This window comes from Electrona antarctica (assembly GCF_951216825.1).
Source record: "Electrona antarctica genome assembly, chromosome: 18".
Taxonomy (NCBI): Eukaryota; Metazoa; Chordata; class Actinopteri; order Myctophiformes; family Myctophidae; genus Electrona; species Electrona antarctica.
Window position 1 is genome coordinate 17,095,535 of NC_136799.1, and position 20,740 is coordinate 17,116,274.

A 20,740-nucleotide genomic window follows, 5' to 3' on the forward strand; every position below is an offset into this window, starting at 1 on the left:
AAAGTATAATATAATATATTTCTTTCTTAAAAAATAAATTGCAAGTGTTAGTATACATTTCCACTCACTGAAGTGAGTGGAAATGTATACTTTGCGGTACGATGTGGATGCAACACTTGCAATTTATTTTTTAAGAAAGAAATATATTATATTATACTTTATGTATATTTATCCACCTATGACATGCCCAAAATAGGAATGGCAGGTTTAAAGTGGGTAGAAGCAGCTACAGTAAAACACAACAAGCAGCACATCAAGGGCAGATACAATAAAGTGGAACACAGGTCATGACCTGATGACTGAGTCCTGGTATACACTTCACATTACTGACACATTTTACTTACTGTACTTTTTGAGAATATGTACTTGAAGCTAGGGAAGCTTATGACTTTAACTCTTTAGCTACATTTGAAAGATTATTATTATTTTTTTCACTTTTGACTCTGCTATATGAATAAGAAGGGAACCCGGGGACCCAAACTAACAACAATGCACTATGAATGAACCATTTTTGCCTAAATTAAAAAATAGCAGACCTACAAGCTGAACCACGTTTCAGTTCACGTCAGACTAGAAACTTGGATGACATAGGTAATCCATCCAATGCATTAAATGTCATTGTCATTTTAATCAGTCACATTATCATTCCATTTGAATGTATTTACCATAATAGAAAAATATGTCTAGTATATAGTATGTATGGCCGACTGTGAATGTATTAACATCAGTCGGATAACACTGGTAACAACTAATAACGCTGTACACTCAAAATACAGTATTAAACTCATACCCTCACTGATGATGTTCATTTAAGTTGAACTCGAGAAAAAAACAATGGATAAACAAGAATGACTCAGTCATAATTGCCACCTGCAGCAAGCTCTCGTTTATGAACAGCTATAATCAGTTTGTGTGCCTCAGCCTCTGCCTCAGCTCACGGCTTCACCTTGCAGTGTTCAGAGTATTCAGCCAATACGGCATCACGTTGCGGCGTTTACAGTATGGGTTTTATGCCGTTCAGACTATGGGTTTTATGGGTAAGTCTCCCATTGGCTTAGTCGCTACTAAGGTCGCTAGTAGAGGTAGATCAACATGTTGTCCAGCCGCTTTGAAGGCAGCTGGCAAAAAAAAAAAAACACGTTCCCCTTGAATAGTCACGCCCCACCCCCAAACACAATGTGTGTACACAATACCTGGACTCTTGTAGATTAACCCAAACTTAAATTTTTAGATACTATACTTAGTTTTTTTATATAGTGTATTTTAACATTTTAGATACTTTGTTTAGCTGCCACTCATATCCAGTACAACTTACATTAAGTTCACAGTGTCTTGCTTACAGAAACACGGCTATTCACCAGAAAGCTGTACCACACACACTCCTATTCCTTTGATCAAATTCCCTAATCTGATTGTTATAAGCACCTGCATATATGTCCATTTAAAATTAGGGCTATTTTGAATGTTTCAATAAACTCTGTGATGACTGTAGTTCCCTTTTTCAGAAGGTGGCATTCCCTTTTCCTATTCCAGGTCAGTATTTCATGGCTTCATTTGAATGGCTCAGCAGTCAGACTTGAACCTCTGATGAATTGAAAATGGAGGACCCTGATGTAAACAAGTCTTAGTGCTTTTCATGTTTTTGTCCTCAAAGTAGCAGTTATTGTATTGAGTTGTGCTTTCGTTTGAAATGTACCCATTCTACAATCTACATACTGTGAAATAAAACTTTCAATCTGCTGCTGAGCAAACTACAATCGGGCACAGAGCCTATTCGAAATGTTAATGCTACGACAACGGCCTGGGCCGTGGCTCAGCGGTCCAGGCACCTTGGCTGGTAACCCAGTCTGGCAATGTGCTGCAGGCTCGACTCCCGATCCCGACGGCCTTTACTGCATGTCATCCCCCCATCTCTCTCCCCATTTTTCCTGTCAGCATACTATCTTATCTGTCCCTCCATAAAAAATATAAAATAAAGGCGAAAGCCACAAAAAAAAAACATTTAATGCAACGACAACAAAAGCACTTTTCCCAGCCATGCTTTGACCCAACTCTTTGCAATAAATATTATTATTTCCCCCCAACCTGCAGTACAGCAAAGAAGAATATCAGGGTGAGCTAATCATATGCCGAGTGGGGTCAATTCTTCACAGAAGTTCGGGCGCATACATGTGCAACCATCATGGTTGCATTCTGGAGCCCTTATTTGATCTGGATTTCGGAGAAGAAAGATGCAAAAGAAGCATCCTGATGATTGATTTCAGCCAAACTATCTTGAAAAGTGGCCTTCACCTTCTCCCTGTCGTTGTTAGATAGGTTGCTCTTCAATTTCAGCAAGGCAGTGACATGTTTGACACTGTAGGTCAGAAAGAAACACATACAATACTTAATACATAATCTGAATTATAAATGTAAGAAAACACCCTCATACTCTAAAAGTGTAGTAGAATAGAATGTTAAGGTTACCTCAGGTCAGGGTAAGCTGCTGGCAGTGATGCTACTGCTAACTGAATGGAAGGAAGGTCTTGGAGTTTCAGCACTTCTGCAATCTTGGGCAATATGTCAGCCAGCCAATCCTCCCTGGAACCCTGTTAACAATAATGGCCTTCTTTAAACTATGGTTGAAAACCTACTGCATGGTTATGATTACAGTATCATCAGACTCCTAAAATGTGCATGTACAATGTGACCTTGCATAGATAAATGACTTCATTGGTGTGTGTGTGTGTGTGTGTGTGTGTGTGTGTGTGTGTGTGTGTGTGTGTGTGTGCGTGTGTGTGCGAGTGTGTGCATGTGGTTGTGTGTGTGTGTGTGTGTGTGTGTGTGTGTGTGTGTGTGTGTGTGTGTGTGTGTGTGTGTGTGTGTGTGTGCGTGTGTGTGTGTGTGTGTGTGCGAGTGTGTGCGAGTGTGTGTGTGTGTGTGTGTGTGTGTGTGTGTGTGCGCGCGTGTGGGTAGGTGTTGTATTACTGTAGGCCAGTCAGTGCATGCAGGAACAAACACAGCAGCCAGCTCATGACCTCATGACCTCATGAGCTCATGTCACATGACCTGTGTGTCACATGCCTTCCTGTTTTCTAATGGAAATTGAAATGCTTTAAAATCTATCCCTCAAGACCCCAAAGCAATGACATTGATCAAACCAACATGTTTTCATGAGCCATGATTCAAGATATTTTTAAGTTATTGTTACATCTTGTAGTACACAAGAGTAAAATGTGTTGGTTTTGGTTCCATATTATAGTATGCTGTAGCAAAAATAATATAAACCATAACAAAGAATAGGAAAACCAAAGAAATAGCAATAGTAATAATATAAAGACATATTGGTAATTTAACGATTGGGGGTGCTCAAAGGTGCCGTGTGCTTGTGCATGGTTCCTACTTTGAAATTCTATCACGCATGTATGCACACTGTAGTGTACAGTGTACAGCTTGCATTTTATCTACAGTATTTACATTTATCTCTATGTGTATGTACATTGAACTTGTGTGTTTGTGTGTATAGTCTTGATATGAAAGGTGTCCTGTGCCCCTTTCAAAGTGTTAAGGAGCATGTACTTACAAATGGCTGCTTTGATGGTGATAATAGTTGTATTTCCTTATTGTGTATCAGTGTTTGTCTAACCCTGAAATCTACTGTCAGATCTCAGATCCAACTTCAACACAGAACTCAATAAGCTCCTGGGCCCATGCCATGTACATTAATAATTCTATTGTTCTATTGTGAGGAGAATGTGTGTAAATCAGACAACACCTCCCAATGTGTTCTGTGTGCCAAAAGCTTCATTTCTTGTCATTAAATGAAGAGAAATCCAGCCTGCCTTCATACTTTTTTTCCAGTGCAGAATTGAGTATGTCACGCATAGCCATACACTCTGGTGCTGAACTCAAAAGATACATTGATCAAAAGCAAAAGTCTCAACATGTTTAACATTGCTTTAATCTCTACCTGTTGATATCACTTTGCTGACAACAGCACAACTGACTAATCAGAAGAGTGTTCAACTTCAGCTGGAAACCATGTTTGAATGATTCTCTTTACAGTGTTTGCAATAGAGTTAGGCCCCTTTCAGACGACGATGGTCTCCAGATAAAACGGCAAAGTCCCGTTGCGTTCTCAGTTTTTATTGACCCTTTACACGAGAACGCACACTTTATGAAAACGCTATAATATCGCTAGGTGGCGGTAACGGGCTGCCAAATAGACCAGTCACCCACGTTATGTACAAGAAGAAGAGCCAGCTCCCCCTTCACGCAACAGTTTCATTGTTCCCCGTGTCAATCACACTACAACACACACTACAAGTACACACCTCAACCCCCACTTTTCAATGACTTACATAGCTTGCTGTGTTAGGTGTTAGACTACGAGACCATTGTCCCCATTGGCCGTGAGTTCAAGCCTCACAGTGGACAGTTTTTCGCGATTTTTGCGGTCACTTTATTTTCTCACATATTAAAAACGCTACCAGATTAAAGTTAGGAATAAATAATACTGAGGTAAATGTTAATTAATAGGTTAATAGGGGAGGGTGATTCCTTTTTGTTTAATCACCTGGGGAGTAGGGAGGGTGATGGTGGTGACAGACAGCCCAGAGCATGCAGGCAGAGCGCGCCACGGGATGGTTATATATTTTATAATACATTAGGCTACATAAACGCTGCTGCCGCGGCTGCCACCTATCACAATTAAGGCATTTTATTTACATCATGGTTTTACATTCACCATCGCTGATGAGCAGCGCTTTGTAGGCGAGGAGGGAGGCTTGTTCAGGAACTCCATTATATCATAATTATGCATCAATGTAATAATATATGCGCTGCGAGCCAACGTGAGCCATGATGTCATACGTTTTGCGGATTCACTGTTTTGCCTGTTTACACGGAGAAGGGATAAAACGGCGTTCTCAAAGATTTCCACTCTGGGAGGTGGTTTCACTTTGATGCGTTTTCACCTCCTGAGAACACCCTTCTCGTCTAAAAGGACCCCAGCAAACGATACTTTATTTTTCCGTTTCTTATGAACACCATCCTCGTCTAAAAGCCACCTTAGTCTTTTAGAAATATGCCACGAGGGAATATCTTCATTAACCACTTTACACCTGAGTCCCTATTTTGGGCGTGTTGTTAACAAAAATGTTGGTTATTTGAACAATTCATTGTATGATGAAACATATGGGTTTAAGTGGGCATAGGCCTACCACTTAATCCGAAATAATAATAATATTTCTTTAAATAAAAAATAAATCTAAGCGAACTGATTTTCTCATCGATTATTCTTTAGTTTCAGTTTCAGTTAATTGTAATATATTAATATATTACAAGTACGTTTATTAATCCCTAGAGTCCCTCAACTCTCCCCGACATATTGTGTGATGTCAGTGTAATGTCTCACCACTTTAGAAAACAGCTTGTGGAGGCTATGTCCATTTTCAGTCACAGTTCTGGCTGCGTGCTCTTGCGTCTCCTTCTTCTTCAGCTTGACCTTGTCTTTCATTAGCCTCTTGATGTACTCCAATGTCACCTCCTTCTCCAGCCGTCCCATCAGTTCCTGCATTAAGTTGATCAATATTCAACCAAAGGATCAATCAGTCAAGTAAACAATAGGTCAGAATCAGTGAATCTTCCTCTTGTTTTCAATGTATCTGATTGTCTGTCTTTCAGCGGTTGTTTCACAGTAGAATAGAGTTGCTTAAGTGTCTTTCAATGATACCTGTTGAGGGAGGGGACAGCACTACTCCTCTCCCTGATCTCCAGGTAAAAGTCAGATTCAAACCAGCGTTGTTGCAAGATAGCAGATGCAAGTTTTATCTACCTGATGACAGGACTCGTTCAGCCCCTTGAGATCCTTAATATGTTCTTCCACACTGTCCAGCAGCTCCTCGAACAAAGGTTTATTTAGCCATTCACTGGTTCCCAGTTTTTTGTACTGAGGCTGTTAAGAAAGAACGTCAGTAGTAATTAGAATAGAAAATAGAAGAATAGACAATAGATCATGTAAATCATAAATTAGATGCCATCTCTTTTCTATATATTTTAAATATTGGAGTGTTGCTTTTTGAGGGGTGCTAGGCCCTCCATTATTCAGCTATAGTGTAGATTCTTGTCCTAACACAAACATTAAATGCCATTGACAATGAATGGAGAATGTACGTCATATGTGGACGAGCAAATAGGCTATTTTGTCCTAACACAAACATTACATTGGAAATTAATGGATGATGTTGTAGGATGATAAGAGCGTCCCTCACATGTGTGATCTTTTCTATAAGGGAAACATTGAACTTATTACAAAACACTAGGTAAATATTTGGTTGACTATTTTGAGTTGTCTCTCATTTTTGTCTAACTTTGTTGCTGCTATACAGGGATTAAAGCAAAATAAAATCTCATGACTGAAACATATCAAACTATCGAATCCAAAATAGCTTGTACTACAAGCTCTTTTGGTAGATAGGCTTGTAGATAGGCTTCCATGGAAGCCAGCATGTCTTTTTGGAAGCCTATCTACAAGCCTATCTACCAAAAGAGCTTGAGAGGACATAGGACATGCTGGCTTCTATGGATTTATGAATATGCAATGTCACTAATGTTCATGTATATGATGTGATATATAATACTGCAACACAACTGACAATAAAAAGAGTAAAACAAAGAAAGAGAGAAAATCACTGGTTTGACTTTACAGCCTGCGCCAGTGCCTATAATTAGGCTACTCTACATTGGTGATGTAGCTTTGCACAAATGCCTGTACATTTGCTATACATTCTGAAAAAAGCAATTCTGAAAATTCGTACAGTTGAATAGGGACAAAATTGCTGAAAATATAAAGAATACCTTCAGGTCCTTGTGCATGGGGCTCAATAAGTATGCATATCCCGATTCCTTCATAGCAGTCACAGTTGACAAACAGCTTTCCCTTACTTCCTCTGGGAAGAGACTTGTTTTCCTAATGATGTAGTCCCTGTGCAGAGGTAGACATTTCAACACAGTTCAATGGCTATAATACAATATCGGGGAAATGACAGGTAGTCTGTCCAATCAGTGCAATAGTGAGCTGAACAGTCACTTTGAGCGAAAGTGGTTACATCATATTTGCTGCAGAATTCACCACATACAGGTAAACAATATATTATTCAATTTAAATGTTGATCAAATGCAAATTTCTCCTTGCCTTTGTGCCTAAATAACAATTATTCAGGTGCAGAGACTTTATGCATTTATAGAAGGATAATAAGCATTTGGTCCCAACTCGTTTGGTGTTATTTGTCACTGTATATTTGCATATTTGCAATGCAATTAACCCATGCTAGGTAACAGGAGCAGTTGTCACTATGAGGGTAGTGTCTGTGGAGCAGTTAAGGGTTAAGGTGTCTTTCTCATGAACTTTGACAAACAGTCTGGGGCTGTTTGTCAAAGAATACCTTCAGAATACCTTCACAACTTCATAGTGTCTGTGGAGAAGTTAAGGGTTAAGGTGTCTTTCTCATGAACTTTGACAAACAGTCTGGGGCCCGGATGCAAAACAGGGACCTTCTGTTTCACAGGCGGCCTCTCAACCCATTCAGCTATTTTGCCCCTCATAACACTAAACCAACTGTTCTTTGCCAAGAAATGTGCCCTCCTTTGATTTATGGTTGAGTTAGATACTTGGCACACATCAAACTAGGCCACGCCAACATGGCTTGAAATCTAACGATGGAGGGCTCGTCTGAGGACGACCTGGAGAGATATAATGAGTATAATGCATCATTTCCCCAATGTGACTAGCTGTGCCAAATTACGATGGAAAACACATTTTCTTGCAATGGTCTAAATGGAGCATTTTGTTTTCATGGAATATCATTTCATTCTTGTAAATCGATAGAAATGATTTCATTTCATGACACATACCTGAATTGTTCTACACAGTTGAGGTTTGCCAACGTTACAGGCTTGCTGTTTGCAGGGGTTCCCTTAAGTACATCCTCGTGGAACTTCATAAAACACGTTACAGGCTTGCTGTTTGCAGGGGTTCCCTTAAGTACATCCTCGTGGAACTTCATAAAACTGTAATAAATTAAAAGGACACTTGTTACTTTTGATATAAATAATAATAGTTGATATATAATTCTCTCTACAACCCACCCTCCTTTACACATGGATGCGCACGCACGCACGCACGCACGCACGCACGCACGCACGCACGCACGCACGCACGCACGCACGCACGCACGCACGCACGCACGCACGCACGCACGCACGCACGCACGCACGCACACACGCACACACGCACACACACACACACACACACACACACACACACACACACACACACACACGCAATAATGGATATAAGCTCTTGACCTTTAGTGTATTTTACCCTTTACCCAAAATATTATGCATATATTATTCACGTCTCTTATTTATTTTGTCAATAGAAATGTCAGTCAATCAATCTACTACTAAGAGTGGCATATATTACACAGTATCCATCCAAATGTGTCAGCAATGGAATAGAACCCAGAAATCTGGTAGAACAATGCTTTATAAATATTTAATATTTGAAAGGATGTTAAATATTACTATAAAATAGATGCAAGGAATCAATAAAATCTTCACCACTTGTGACTATTGCTACAGTATATATATTAGATATAACATTACCTTTGTAGGAAGTCTTTAAGAAGGCACATTACTGGCAAAGCCTTCTGCTGGTCTCCTAAATAAACCTCTGCTGACCGCATGGCACCATCGATACACTAAATTCAGAAAAATACAAATTATTATGAAAACCACAACAAACATACAGGTACTGTATACAGTATTCAAACCATCTCCTATGTCAGAAAACAGGGATGGGATGCACACACCAAAGGTCCGGGTGCGGAAATCACCCGTCGCTTCCAAACATGCGTTGGTCCGACATGCGTTGCACAGTGCTTGCGGTTAGGTTTTTGGTTTAAGGACTTCAGTGTTTTATACCATACAATTGTATACGTACAGAACAAAGAATGTTTGCTTTCGCCATCTTTGTTGAAGAAGAGTCTGGGCAATTATGTTTTAGTCTTACTTACTAGAATTACTAAAAGTTTCTAAATCTTATAGGTTAGGGCCGAGGTTTGGGTTAGGTTGTCGGGCTAGTGACAGTCGGACCAATAGTATGTCAGAACTAAAGCCTGTACCCATTTCTTTACAGTAAATGGTGCATTTATATAGCGCATTTATCCAAGGCGCTTTACATAGATTGTGCATTACATTCACCCATTCACACACATTATTCATACACAGATGACAGAGGAAACCATGCAAGGCACCAACCTGCACATCAGGAGCAATTAGGGGTTCAGTGTCTTGCTCTCTTCGAACTGGGAACCTTGCGGTTCCCATCCGGCCACTATACCCCTGAGCCACCAGTATTATAGGAGTACTGTTATAGCCATCTCACCCATGTGTTCCTTACTATCATTTATCATATTTATCCGAAAACCGAAAAGTTTAATTGGTTGCACTTGTCAAATGCATAACTCGTAAGGTCCCCACACACCGAGCGCGCTTTTCGGGTTTTCTAGCGGCGTTTCTCCATCGGCGGACAGCGTTCCGAAAAACTCGTCCAGTGTGCAAACCACCTTTACTTAATATTATGGCACCAACCTGTGTTCTACCATGAGCCTGTCCGTCTCCTCAATACTTCATCAACTGTGGCCCTACAATTTGTAGGGATGTACAGAATTGAAGCCCCATCAGTATCAGACTATCAGTATAGCTGCTATACTGATAGTCTGATACTGATGTTGAAAGTAACAATTTGGCCAAATAACGGTTGCCATTGTTTTTGTTATTCCTTCACCTTTTTGTGCCAGGAAAATAAATCTTCATTATAAAAACAGTTTGAAGTGTTTCATCGCTTCATCTCACTATCATCACAAAATCAATCTTATAGATTTATGAAATAACAGAAACAACATCTGCCTATGGCATCGGTGAATGTTACGTGCCAATAAGCAGATGACAGTCAACAAGGCGAGTATCAGCTGCTAACAATGTTTGGCTGATTAATCAGTGCATCCCTACCCGCATGCCGCCTGATATCAGTATACCTGTAGTATAGCATATTTATTATACTTACAGTCCTACTTATGATTGGACTGATACAGTAGCTGTTCAATGTTAGACTAATAGCTGCATAAAGATGGCTGTTCTGAAGTAGCTTTTAAAATGCATTACATATTATTGGGTGGATGGGGTGGCAGTGGCTCATGCATGGGTAGAGTGGAAACCAGTTCCATCCCGGGCTCACTCAGTTAGTGTCGAAGTGTCCTTAAGCAAGACTCTGAACACCTGCTCCCTATGTGCAGGTTGGTGCTTTGCATGGTTTCCTCCGCCATCGATGCTCCATGTGTGTGTGAATAGGTTTACAATCTATGTAAAGCGCTTTGATAAAAGCGCTATATAAATGCACCATTTACCATTTATATTGTTGTTATAGGACTGTAGTCTGTAGCTCCTTATCTCCAAGATGTTTATCATTAAACCTTAATTTGCATCTCTATAAATTAGGTTTTATATCTCTCCTTACTTTTTGTCTTTCATCTTACCTCCCCCTCTCTAAGTATTAATTTGAATGCATTGAGACAAACTCCAAACTGTGGCAAAAAAAAGTATTGAAACTTGGGAATTCTCTACCTCAACTACATCGATGGCCAATGGACTTGAGTAATATTCTCCAAACTCAGGCTCATCTCCTTTCAGCCATGCTTCTTCTTCTCTCTTCAGAATTTGGTTGATGAGCTTCTGCGTGTTCACCTAGACAAGAGTTAACATGCACACACAAACACAGGATTATTTTAATGTTTTATCTCTTCTCATTACCTGTCTGTGTCTGCTCTTTTGTCTACTCTACAATATTTGTCTTGTTTAAAGAGTCCCATGGTATAACGAATAAGGTTTTTAAATTGGATTATTTCTTGTTAGCCAAAATATGGAGCTTCAGTACAGACAAGCTTCCACTCTTTCCCAACTTACAACATTCCATGAGCCCGCCCTCTAATTATAATAGCTATATCATGAATATCATCGTATATATTATACCCTGATGAGAATCAACACCTGCTTAAAAACATGTAGGCCTACAGTTAACAATATACCTCTCCCTGGTGTACTACATATAGACCATAGACCAAGCTATCTCTGATTTACCTGTGAGTTAGTAAGATATTGCTCCTCCATCGGTTTGTACACTTTCTCAGGCAACAGCTTCCCCAATGCCTCACAGTTGATGTCTTTCTCGTATTTTTTAAGTATACTGGCACAGAGAGAGAAAGTCAGTCACATTAGCACTCTCCCTATGATTTAAAAGATACAGTGAAGTGATATTTATTGTTAAAATTAAGTTTTCAAAAGCTCTTATGATGGCAAAAATGAATTTAGAGTGTCTCCGTCTCTCCAGCATTTTAAGTAAACAGAAAATGCATTTTCAGGTCGAGACACCAATTTTATCCAATCTGAAGACTGAGGAGAGAGCTCTTACAGGATACAGGGAAGAAGCAATACACATTTAACTGGAACACTATAACATTTAAAAAATATAAAATGGGTACAACTCTCGTGAGTGGCTGAAATTGGCAACCCACCTGAAAATGTATAATGTTTTTGTTTAATAAAGAGCTGGAGAGATGGGGAGACCTGTTATCATCAAACAAAACATTATTAGGCAATCAGAATAGAGCTTAAACTTTTTACAATAATATTATTATTATTATTATTATTATTAATTTGTGCCTTGCCAAAAAATGTCAAGGCACAAATGTATGCTACTTACTTTGGATAGTAATCATTCATCCAACGCAGGACATGAGCGCAGTCCTTCTCGCTGAGCGCGAAGTCTGCGATCTTATTCAGTCTGGAGCTGAAGTCTTGGTGGTACAGCCTGGCGAAGACGTTACAAATATCAATCTCCACCGGATAGCAGTCCGTCAGGACCTCCACCACCCTCTGGAGGTCTTCTTTGATCAGCTTTCCCTTCCCATCTATCTCCATCTGAACAGATGACCACCCCTCTGTTGCCTGGTCCGCAAGTGTAGCCGCATCCATTCGCTTTTCCACAGTCTCCTGGAGCGTCGAATCCAGTAGTCGTCTCCACCGACTCGGTCTCCATGCCGGGGGAGTCTGGCTTCTCCTCTCCACTGAAGCCCACCTCTTGTCCTGCTCTGCTTCCTGAAGAAGAGCCTTCACGGCGGACTTTAAAACGCTTTCCTTCGCCAGGTCGAGGGACTCCCTTAAAGCCTTTGTCACACACCCGAGGAGGGTCTGGTGGTCTTTAGCGAGCTGATCTACTTGATCTTTCTGACATTCGAGCGGTCCCGTACCCCCCGCCACAGTGGCAAACAGACGCTCTTCTCTGTCGATCAGCTGCTTTCCAGCTTCTAACAGACGGAGATGCTCCAGGTTCTGCTCAAATGTGAATTCACCTGAAGAAGAAAGCAAATTAGAATGTCGATTTCCCAAGAAATTGTAACAGTCAACAGCCATTGCCCGTGCACATTATTTGGCAATGGTATGGGATCAGCAACTGAATATGGATGGGAGGCTGAGGAGATCAACTGGTGCCAGTCACAACACGGGATCCCCCAGCCCCAGCCACCATTACCCAACTCGGCCAACTGATCAAATGTGGCTGCAAGAAATCCCATGCAGTGCATGTCACATTGTACTTTGCTCTGAGATGTGCATGTGTGGGGCAGATGAAGAGGTGTGTAGTAGGCCTAATAAGCAAGGCACATCTGTTGGGGATTGACGATGACGACAACGAAGATGGAGACCCTTCAATTTAAATGTGTTTTAAAAACGTTCTGTAAATATTAGAATAAACAATCTGATAATTCTGTGACGATTCCTCATATTGTTCTTTATTTTATATGAGGGATATATGCAAATTACGCTAATAAGGAAAGGTTGCATATTCTAGTCATGGAAAGAGAATATTTTCTAGACATGCAAACTGACTTACACTGCAAAGATTTATTGATTTTTCTTTACAACATAGTATTTTCAAAGCAATTATTCACATATATTTTTCCCCCCACAACCACATGGCAGCACAAATACTAAACAAAATCAGGAAACATCAGGAAATGTCCATAAATACAAAGCAAAATATAGCTATTTATGGTTTCGGTGTGATTATTACATAACTATATTATTACATAGACAAAGGGTTGCATGATTTATTTAGGATGATAATAATTCCTGGACTTGTAAACATACACTTATAGTCTGTGAGAAGCTTATAAGGTGACTAAAAGTAAAAATTGCAGCAATTTGCTGATTTTCACCTAGTTTTTGCACAATGTATGCTAATTATGCTAATTAGGAAAGGTTGTATGACTTCACAATGGTAACAGATTAATTTCTGGCCATCACAAACATGGACCAGACTCTTGGATCACCTTTATAAGTTACCTAGAATCAAAGTTATTGCCATTTCCCGTTTTTGGCAATTCATTAGCTAATTATGCTAAAACATTACACATGCTAAACCCAACAGAACATTTTTGAGACATTTTTTTGGCATTCTGGTCTGCAACCCCAAGAATCAAGATACCAGTCTCCAAAAAATAACATTCCAAAATCACGGAAAGTGATTGGCTCCCCTACTATTAGACAAATCCTCTGATTGGAGCTGCATAACAGTATTAATAGTTATTTCTTATTTGCTCTATTTCTTGGCTAAGCGGGCCTAACCTCATGGTGTGAAAAGACAGAGTGGGGATGCTACTCACCTCTGGGGGTCTGAACAGCGGGTTTATCTGTTGCATGATCGTTGGTTGTAGTTTTCGGCTTTCGTTTCAATGTAGGCAGTTTGAAACCTCCTTTAGGTTTCCCGTTCTGATGCGGCGAAAGGGTCATTTGTCCTGAGATGGAGATATATTAAAAAACAAATAATGGATGATACAAAAACGAGTCCTCCTGTTCTTCTATTCTGCAACCAAAACCCAAAGAACAAGTGCACTATTTAAATGAGCATTTAAGTTGGCCCTTTCCATCCAACCCGAAATCAAAGTGGAAGTTGAAAAGTGACAAGTTGCCTGCTTTTATTCGGTTATGGTCCTTCCAGAGACGCAGGGCGTTCCTTTTCCATGACAACTCATTCAAACTCACATGAGTGGATAGTGTTCTGGACCCTCCTACCGCTACCCCAATTCGGGGAGCTCTCCTCCCCTTATGGGAAATCCCAAAGGCTACGTCCTGTTTTAATTGTGAGTGTGGCCCGTCGGCCCGATATTTTACTTTTCCTTTTTTTTTTTTTTACCCAGATTGCATTCACACATAACAGTTAAGTGCATGGTTGCACAGTGCACACTGGACGCGTTTTTCGGAAAACCGACGGAAAACGCCGCTAAAAATCCGAAAACGCGTCCAGTGTGCACTGTGCAGGGACCTCAGTATTATCGTTCGCATTCGCACTGTTCAGTTAAGGTCATTACACACTGGCGAATTAGCGACGCGATGCGAATAAGCGATCCGAAAATGCGAAATATTTGCCCGGCGAATTTATTCGCGTTTGCCTATACAGTGTACACATCTAAATGCGACGCGTATTGTGCGATTATATTCGCCGCCCCTCCAGTCTCCTCTCCTCCTCTCCTCTCCTCCTCCACTCCACTCCTCTCCTCCTGCGTTTTGTCATAATTGGTATCCTTTCTTTCATACCCTGAAGAGAAGGCACTCAGGTGCCGAAACGTTGGTATTTAATAGAAGTTTTTTGTATCGTGATTCGTGACTACGAGCTGTGCTGCGTGCAACCTCTCCTTCCTTTACAAGTTTGTCTCCCGTCCCGTGGTCAGCACCTCCTCACTATTGGTGTGCAGCGTGCGCTAATACCTCTTTTGTTTATTGGTATATCCTACTATCCTTTCCAGTTTCCACCACTTCTTGTCTTCTTCACTACCGTGATGTGGTCCAGAGTCATTTGGGATCGACGGCCGGTCGGCTGCTCACCCGTGCCGTCGATAAAATTATAAAAAGGGGGATGTCAGCCAATTTGGGCCACGTTTTGGTAATTAGCCTGGGAAACTGAGAAAAAGCAATGCATGACACTAAATTGGGTTTATATGATTATAATTGACTGTTTAATATGTTTAAAGGACAACTTTAGTGTTTTTCAACCAAGGTTCATGTTTTAGGTTGTTATTAGAGAAAGTAAAAGATGAGTGTTAATTTTTCTTCATTTGCTGCTTTCTTTCGTTTTAGGGATTTTAGCGGTTTTTGACACAGGGGCGGGGGCATTCGAGCATGGGGCTAAATATGTATTTTTTTACAAAATTTTAGAGCGATTTATTTTTTTATTATTTACTATAGTCCTACTAAACCCCAAGAAATTACATCTGGCCACAAAAGATCATGAGATCTACTGAATGTGAATATATGACTACTCAGGGTAAATGCCAGGTGAAAGCAATCTCAGTTGTCAATGATAAGGTTGACAAATCAATAAAAAAAAACAATGGTGGCCTTCATCACGTATAATGCTGATGATCACGTATACTGCTTAGCCGACTTATTTTTTTTATGTTCAGCTAAAATGGGCCACTCAAGCTGCAAAGAAAAACAGTCATTTCTGATTTAAAATAAATCACACCCGTGTAAGTGAGGGGCGCTCTTTTCATCGTACATTATCCATTTATTGTCAATGGGAATTTAGTCTTTGCTCAGACACATGACTTAAATTCTCCTTTCATTGTGAATGGCATTTAATGTTTGTGTTAGGACAAAAATCGACACTATAGCTGAATATAGGAGGGGCTACCCTCAATAATGTCATTAGTCCTACATTGTATTAATAAAACCAGTAAGACGCCCTGAGGGCGAGAAGCGAGCGTGCATGCATCCGCCTGTGTACTTGACATAAAACAGTCTATGGTTGTTATGGCGGGACTCGGGAGATGCAATGCATCACATCTTATGATGCAACAGATGCAATAATATCAGTCATATATGACTACTCAGGGTAAATGCCAGGTGCCAGCCCTTAATTTTTGGGCCCATTGAGAACTTTTTGCTGGCTGCCGGGTGTGGCTGCACTAATAACTTACCCAGGGGGCAAAGGGGGTTGACCTGCATTTGTCATAACATACAAAGTTGTCCACCAGAAATAATATCTATGACCCACTAGGATCACAACCTATATGGACAACCTGGTCAATTGTTGGGCGAAAGTCCAATATGGCCGCCCCAATATTAGCCCCTATTAGTTATAATGGGGGGTGAATAGGGCAATTTTTTTAACAGAGATATTTCCACGAAACTTCACAGGTTGATCAATAATATGAATATGAACATTTTTTGCATTGAAAGTTTCCATGAAATCCAATATGGCCGCCACAATATTAGCACCCAGAAAATAGGTTTGGCTCGAACTTCTGAACCAGATGAGCTAGAAACGCAAACTTGGTATCTATTTAGGGGTTTCTGACCATGAGATACTCAATGGAATACCTATTCTTATTATTGGGTGTGTCTGGACCCTTATTGTGCATATTTACAAGATGGTGGCTACCCGAAGTAGTGCTTTTCCATGATTTCTACCATTACTAAATAGCTCGAACTAGTGCTGGTTGTCTAGGCTAGGACCCGCTGCAGTGGTGTCCGATCCGAACTTAAACCGGGATGTTTAACGACGCTAATTGGAATGGTGGTCTTCGTAAAGCTATGCAAGGTATTTGGGTTGTAAAGCCAGACACCTTGGTTCGTATGTGTTGACATGTTCTTGATCTTGGATCTTGTGTCTTGAGTGTGGTGTCTTGAGTCTTGTCCTATGTGCTGTATCCTGAATCCTGCGTCTTGCTTGACTGCTGTAGATTCTGAGGATTTGGGATCGTTGGAGATACCATGTGCGTTGCTTGGTAACTGAGGTTTAGAAGCTGGGAGCCGCCTTTTATGTTGTGCAAGTCTAGTGTCACGATGATGTCACCACTGTGTATATCCATCTTTGGAGTTTCTACATTAATCTGATGTCAGCTCTGGATATCGCCGTTGTCTCCATATATGGGACTATAGGTTATCCCATATATGGAGCTCTAAGTGAAAGCCTTAGCAACAACCATGATTGTTGACTGTTTTAGCAAACACAAGCAATTGGCTAAGATTCATGGCACAGAAGGGACATATTTTCTTGAGTTTGCATATTGTCAAAATGGCTGCAAACATGAGACATTACATTTCCTGTCAGATCCTATTACACAGGGGGCAAACCACGCCTTGTTTTGGATACCTGCATTTGCCATAACGTCAAAGGTTGTCCACCAGAAATAATATCTATGACCCAATAGAATCACAACCTATATGGACACACCGGTCAATTTATTTGCTGGAAATCTAATGTGGCCGCCACAATATTATCCCCCATTAGCCTAATGCGGGTGAATAGGGCAACATTTTTAACTGAGGGATATTTCCACGAAACTTCACAGGTTGATCAATGATATGAATACAAACAGTTTTTGTATTGCAAGTTTCCATGATATCCAATATGGCCACCACAATACTAGCACCCAGAAATGGGTTTGGCTCTAAATTCTGAACCAGATGAGCTAGAAATACAAACTCATGGTTTCTTCTAACCACGAGAGATATATAAATATTTTAGCCATAATTTCCCTCTATTAAGTATATTATTGTTCTGGGGTGTTTCTTTGCAGAAAGACATCACTCTGGCTGTATTTTGGTTTTGTTCTGCTGTTTCTGTTGGCATTTCCTCTGTTTATGTTGACATTCATCCCTGGCAGGGACGTGCATTGCCAAGCGGGACATCCCTTCCTTCACTAAGTATGGATGGTCTCTCAGTGACGGGAATGCAGTCCCCTGTCCATCTACAGAGCCAGCCTGGCCTATGTCAATGAACAAGACAATGGCTGGGTTTCCCAAACAAGAAGAGGTGTAAGAAGTGGTTCTACACATGCTCAGTTGCTCCTCTAGGCCGCACACAGAAGCCTGTGAACATAGACATTTTGTGCATAGATGTGCCACGCAATGGTAGGCCTCAGGCCTGGTATAGGCCTCAGGCCTCAGGCTTGAGGCCTGGTATGGTAGGCCTCAGGTATACCATTCTGAAATTGAATTTAATAATATTTGGACAGCTGACAGTAGGCTCTCTTTACTCTTAGGCAAGCGGAGACAGTGCCCGCTTTTAAAAACACATCTATATGTCAAGTGTTTTTCCTAATTTCAGTTTTATATGTATGTGTGTATGGATGTATGTACACATGTGTATGTATGTATGTATGTATGTATGTATGTATGTATGTATGTATGTATGTATGTATGATTGTATGTATGTATGTATGTGTGTATATATGTATATGTGTAGATATGCTTATATGGAGGTGTGATATATAAATAAAATTCATTCATTCATTAAATAAAAATGAATTTTTGGTCAACAAAAAACCATACCAAACCATACCAGGCATCAGGCCTGAGGCCTGGTATGGTATGGTAGGCCTCAGGTCTACCATTCTGTATGTATGTATGTATGTATGTATGTATGTATGTATGTATGTATGTATGTATGTATGTATGTATGTATGTATGTATGTATGTATGTATGTATGTATGTGTTCAAGTTTATTGGTCATTTAAAATAAACACCTTATACAATGTATTCGGTTTTTTGTTGACCAAAAGGGAGTGTTGGCAGAAGCCTCAGCTACAATACAACAGAAAAAAAAAGAACAAAAGCAAAACAAGACAAACTAGAAAAAGTGGTTGTGGCCTCCTGGTGGCGCTATAATAGGCCAATGTGAAAAGGGTGCCATTTCTTCATACGCCTTTGATGGCAATTGGATGATTTGAGGCATTTTGTTCCAAAAATGTGTTTTGCAAAAATCAACCTGTTGGTGGCGCTATAACAGGCCAATGTGAAAAGGGTGGGATATGTTCCTCAGCCTAGTAAGAAAATGTGTGAAAGATTTCACGTAAATTGCACGCTGCGTTCATGATTTGAGGCTTTTGTTCAAAACGGGACAATCTTGCAAACTGTGAAAGCCAATTATAGCCAATTAGGATGGAATATGAAATATCGGACAGATCCGACTTGCGCACATGACCATAGAGATAATGTGTAACGATTTGTGAGATTTGTGGACAGAATCTGGAGGAGTAATATCCAAAAATGTGTTTTACAAAAGTCGGCCTCCTGGTGGCGCTATAAAAGGCAGATGCGGAAAATGCAGGTCAAAGGTTTGTCCTTGGCCTCTAGGGAGTGTGCATGCAACGTTTCACGCAGATCGGTGCATTTTTAGGTAAAACATGTGAAAAGCTGCCTCATGGTGGCGCTATAACAGGCCGTTCTGGAAAATGTGGGGCAGAGGTTCATCGTTGGCATCCAGGGAGTGTGTGTGCAAAGTTTGGCATCGACTGGGTTAACGGTGCCGGAGATTAGCTGGTAACGGACGGACGGAAGGAAGGAAGGACGGACGGACGGACACACACACACACACACACACGGACGGAGTGCAAAACATACTCTCTCCCCATGCCTTCGGCCTGGTGGAGACAATTACAAGATTCTGTGAACGGCTTAGTGAGGTCATTAGTTCTTGGCTAGGACAAAAGAGAGTCAACACACAGCCCGTCCCATATACATTGTTATGACATCTCCATATGGCCTATATAGTCTATACTCTGGTTGCACCATAATGGTGTAATGAGCACACCATCCCTCGGCTGGCCAAAAGGATTAGGCCAGCTCTGGATCGGCCATCGCTACATCCGGATCATCTGTCATCATCACGGGACATGAACTCTATTCTCAACCAATCACAACAATACAACAACTGTGACATCTTAAAATGCTATATAGAGACATTATTCAGACAATGGGATTTTGTAACGATGGATTATGGCTATATGTATGACGCTGAATCTTTACAACATGATTTTACTGAGAATCACTCAAATGATCTTTCCTTCATGTGTTGGTGTCGTGTCTATTCATTTCAGAGTCCTCTGAATTACTATTTGGGTCTATTGAGGTCTATTTACATTGTTTGCTTTTTCAAATGGTCTTAAAGTGACAGTACTATTTTTGTTAACTACTAAGATTTCACTTAGAAAGTTAACAAGGATAATTCCTTTGGGTGAATGAGAACGGTTCTGCCCTCGCTCTGCGTACCAAAAAGGACCAGGAGGGAGGAGACTGTTTTCCATTTGAAGGCATTTGTTTTGGATGTTTCTCTTTTCCTTTCCTTCATTTAATCTTTATAATTTTAATTTGAAAATAATTACATTCAAATCACTACCCAGAGAGAGAGAGAGACAGAGAGAGAGAGAGAGACACAGAGAGAGACACAGAGAGAGACAGAGAGAGAGAGAGAGAGAGAGACAGAGAGAGAGAGAGAGAGAGAGAGAGAGAGAGAGAGTCTAGCTGTAGAACAGTGTTAAATACAGTGAGTGTAACAGTACATGGATCCTGTCTATCAGTACAGCAGCACGGTGGTGGAGCTGACATCTATTCGAGAGGGAACTGTGATATTCTATCATCTATCTATGCACTGAATGAATAATATGAATGTACATTATGGATTCATACAGTATGGAGCCACAGCGTGTGTGCGCACGCACGCACGCACGCACGCACAGAGTTATAAAACACAGAAGATTTGTTTTGCTATTTTTGAAAAACATATTTGAATAGTTAAAATAGCCAATCTACAAGCTCACAATGTGTTGTCAATAACAACTATTAACTAGAAAACACTGT

At 40.5% G+C, this 20,740-nt stretch overlaps 1 protein-coding gene across 1 annotated transcript; it reads right to left on the reverse strand.

Moving 5' to 3' along the window:
• Nucleotides 1–1,980: 1,980 nt before the first annotated feature.
• On the reverse strand, nucleotides 1,981–12,680 carry tnfaip2b (tumor necrosis factor, alpha-induced protein 2b; the record flags this gene model as incomplete). Its single annotated transcript, XM_079527439.1, has 11 exons — nucleotides 1,981–2,356; nucleotides 2,467–2,588; nucleotides 5,396–5,551; nucleotides 5,816–5,935; nucleotides 6,838–6,964; nucleotides 7,894–8,049; nucleotides 8,647–8,741; nucleotides 10,666–10,785; nucleotides 11,179–11,284; nucleotides 11,801–12,449; nucleotides 12,629–12,680. The coding sequence occupies 11 exons, from the start codon at nucleotides 12,678–12,680 to the stop codon at nucleotides 2,203–2,205; spliced, it is 1,857 nt and encodes a 618-aa protein (XP_079383565.1). The 3' UTR covers nucleotides 1,981–2,202.
• Nucleotides 12,681–20,740: the final 8,060 nt, after the last annotated feature.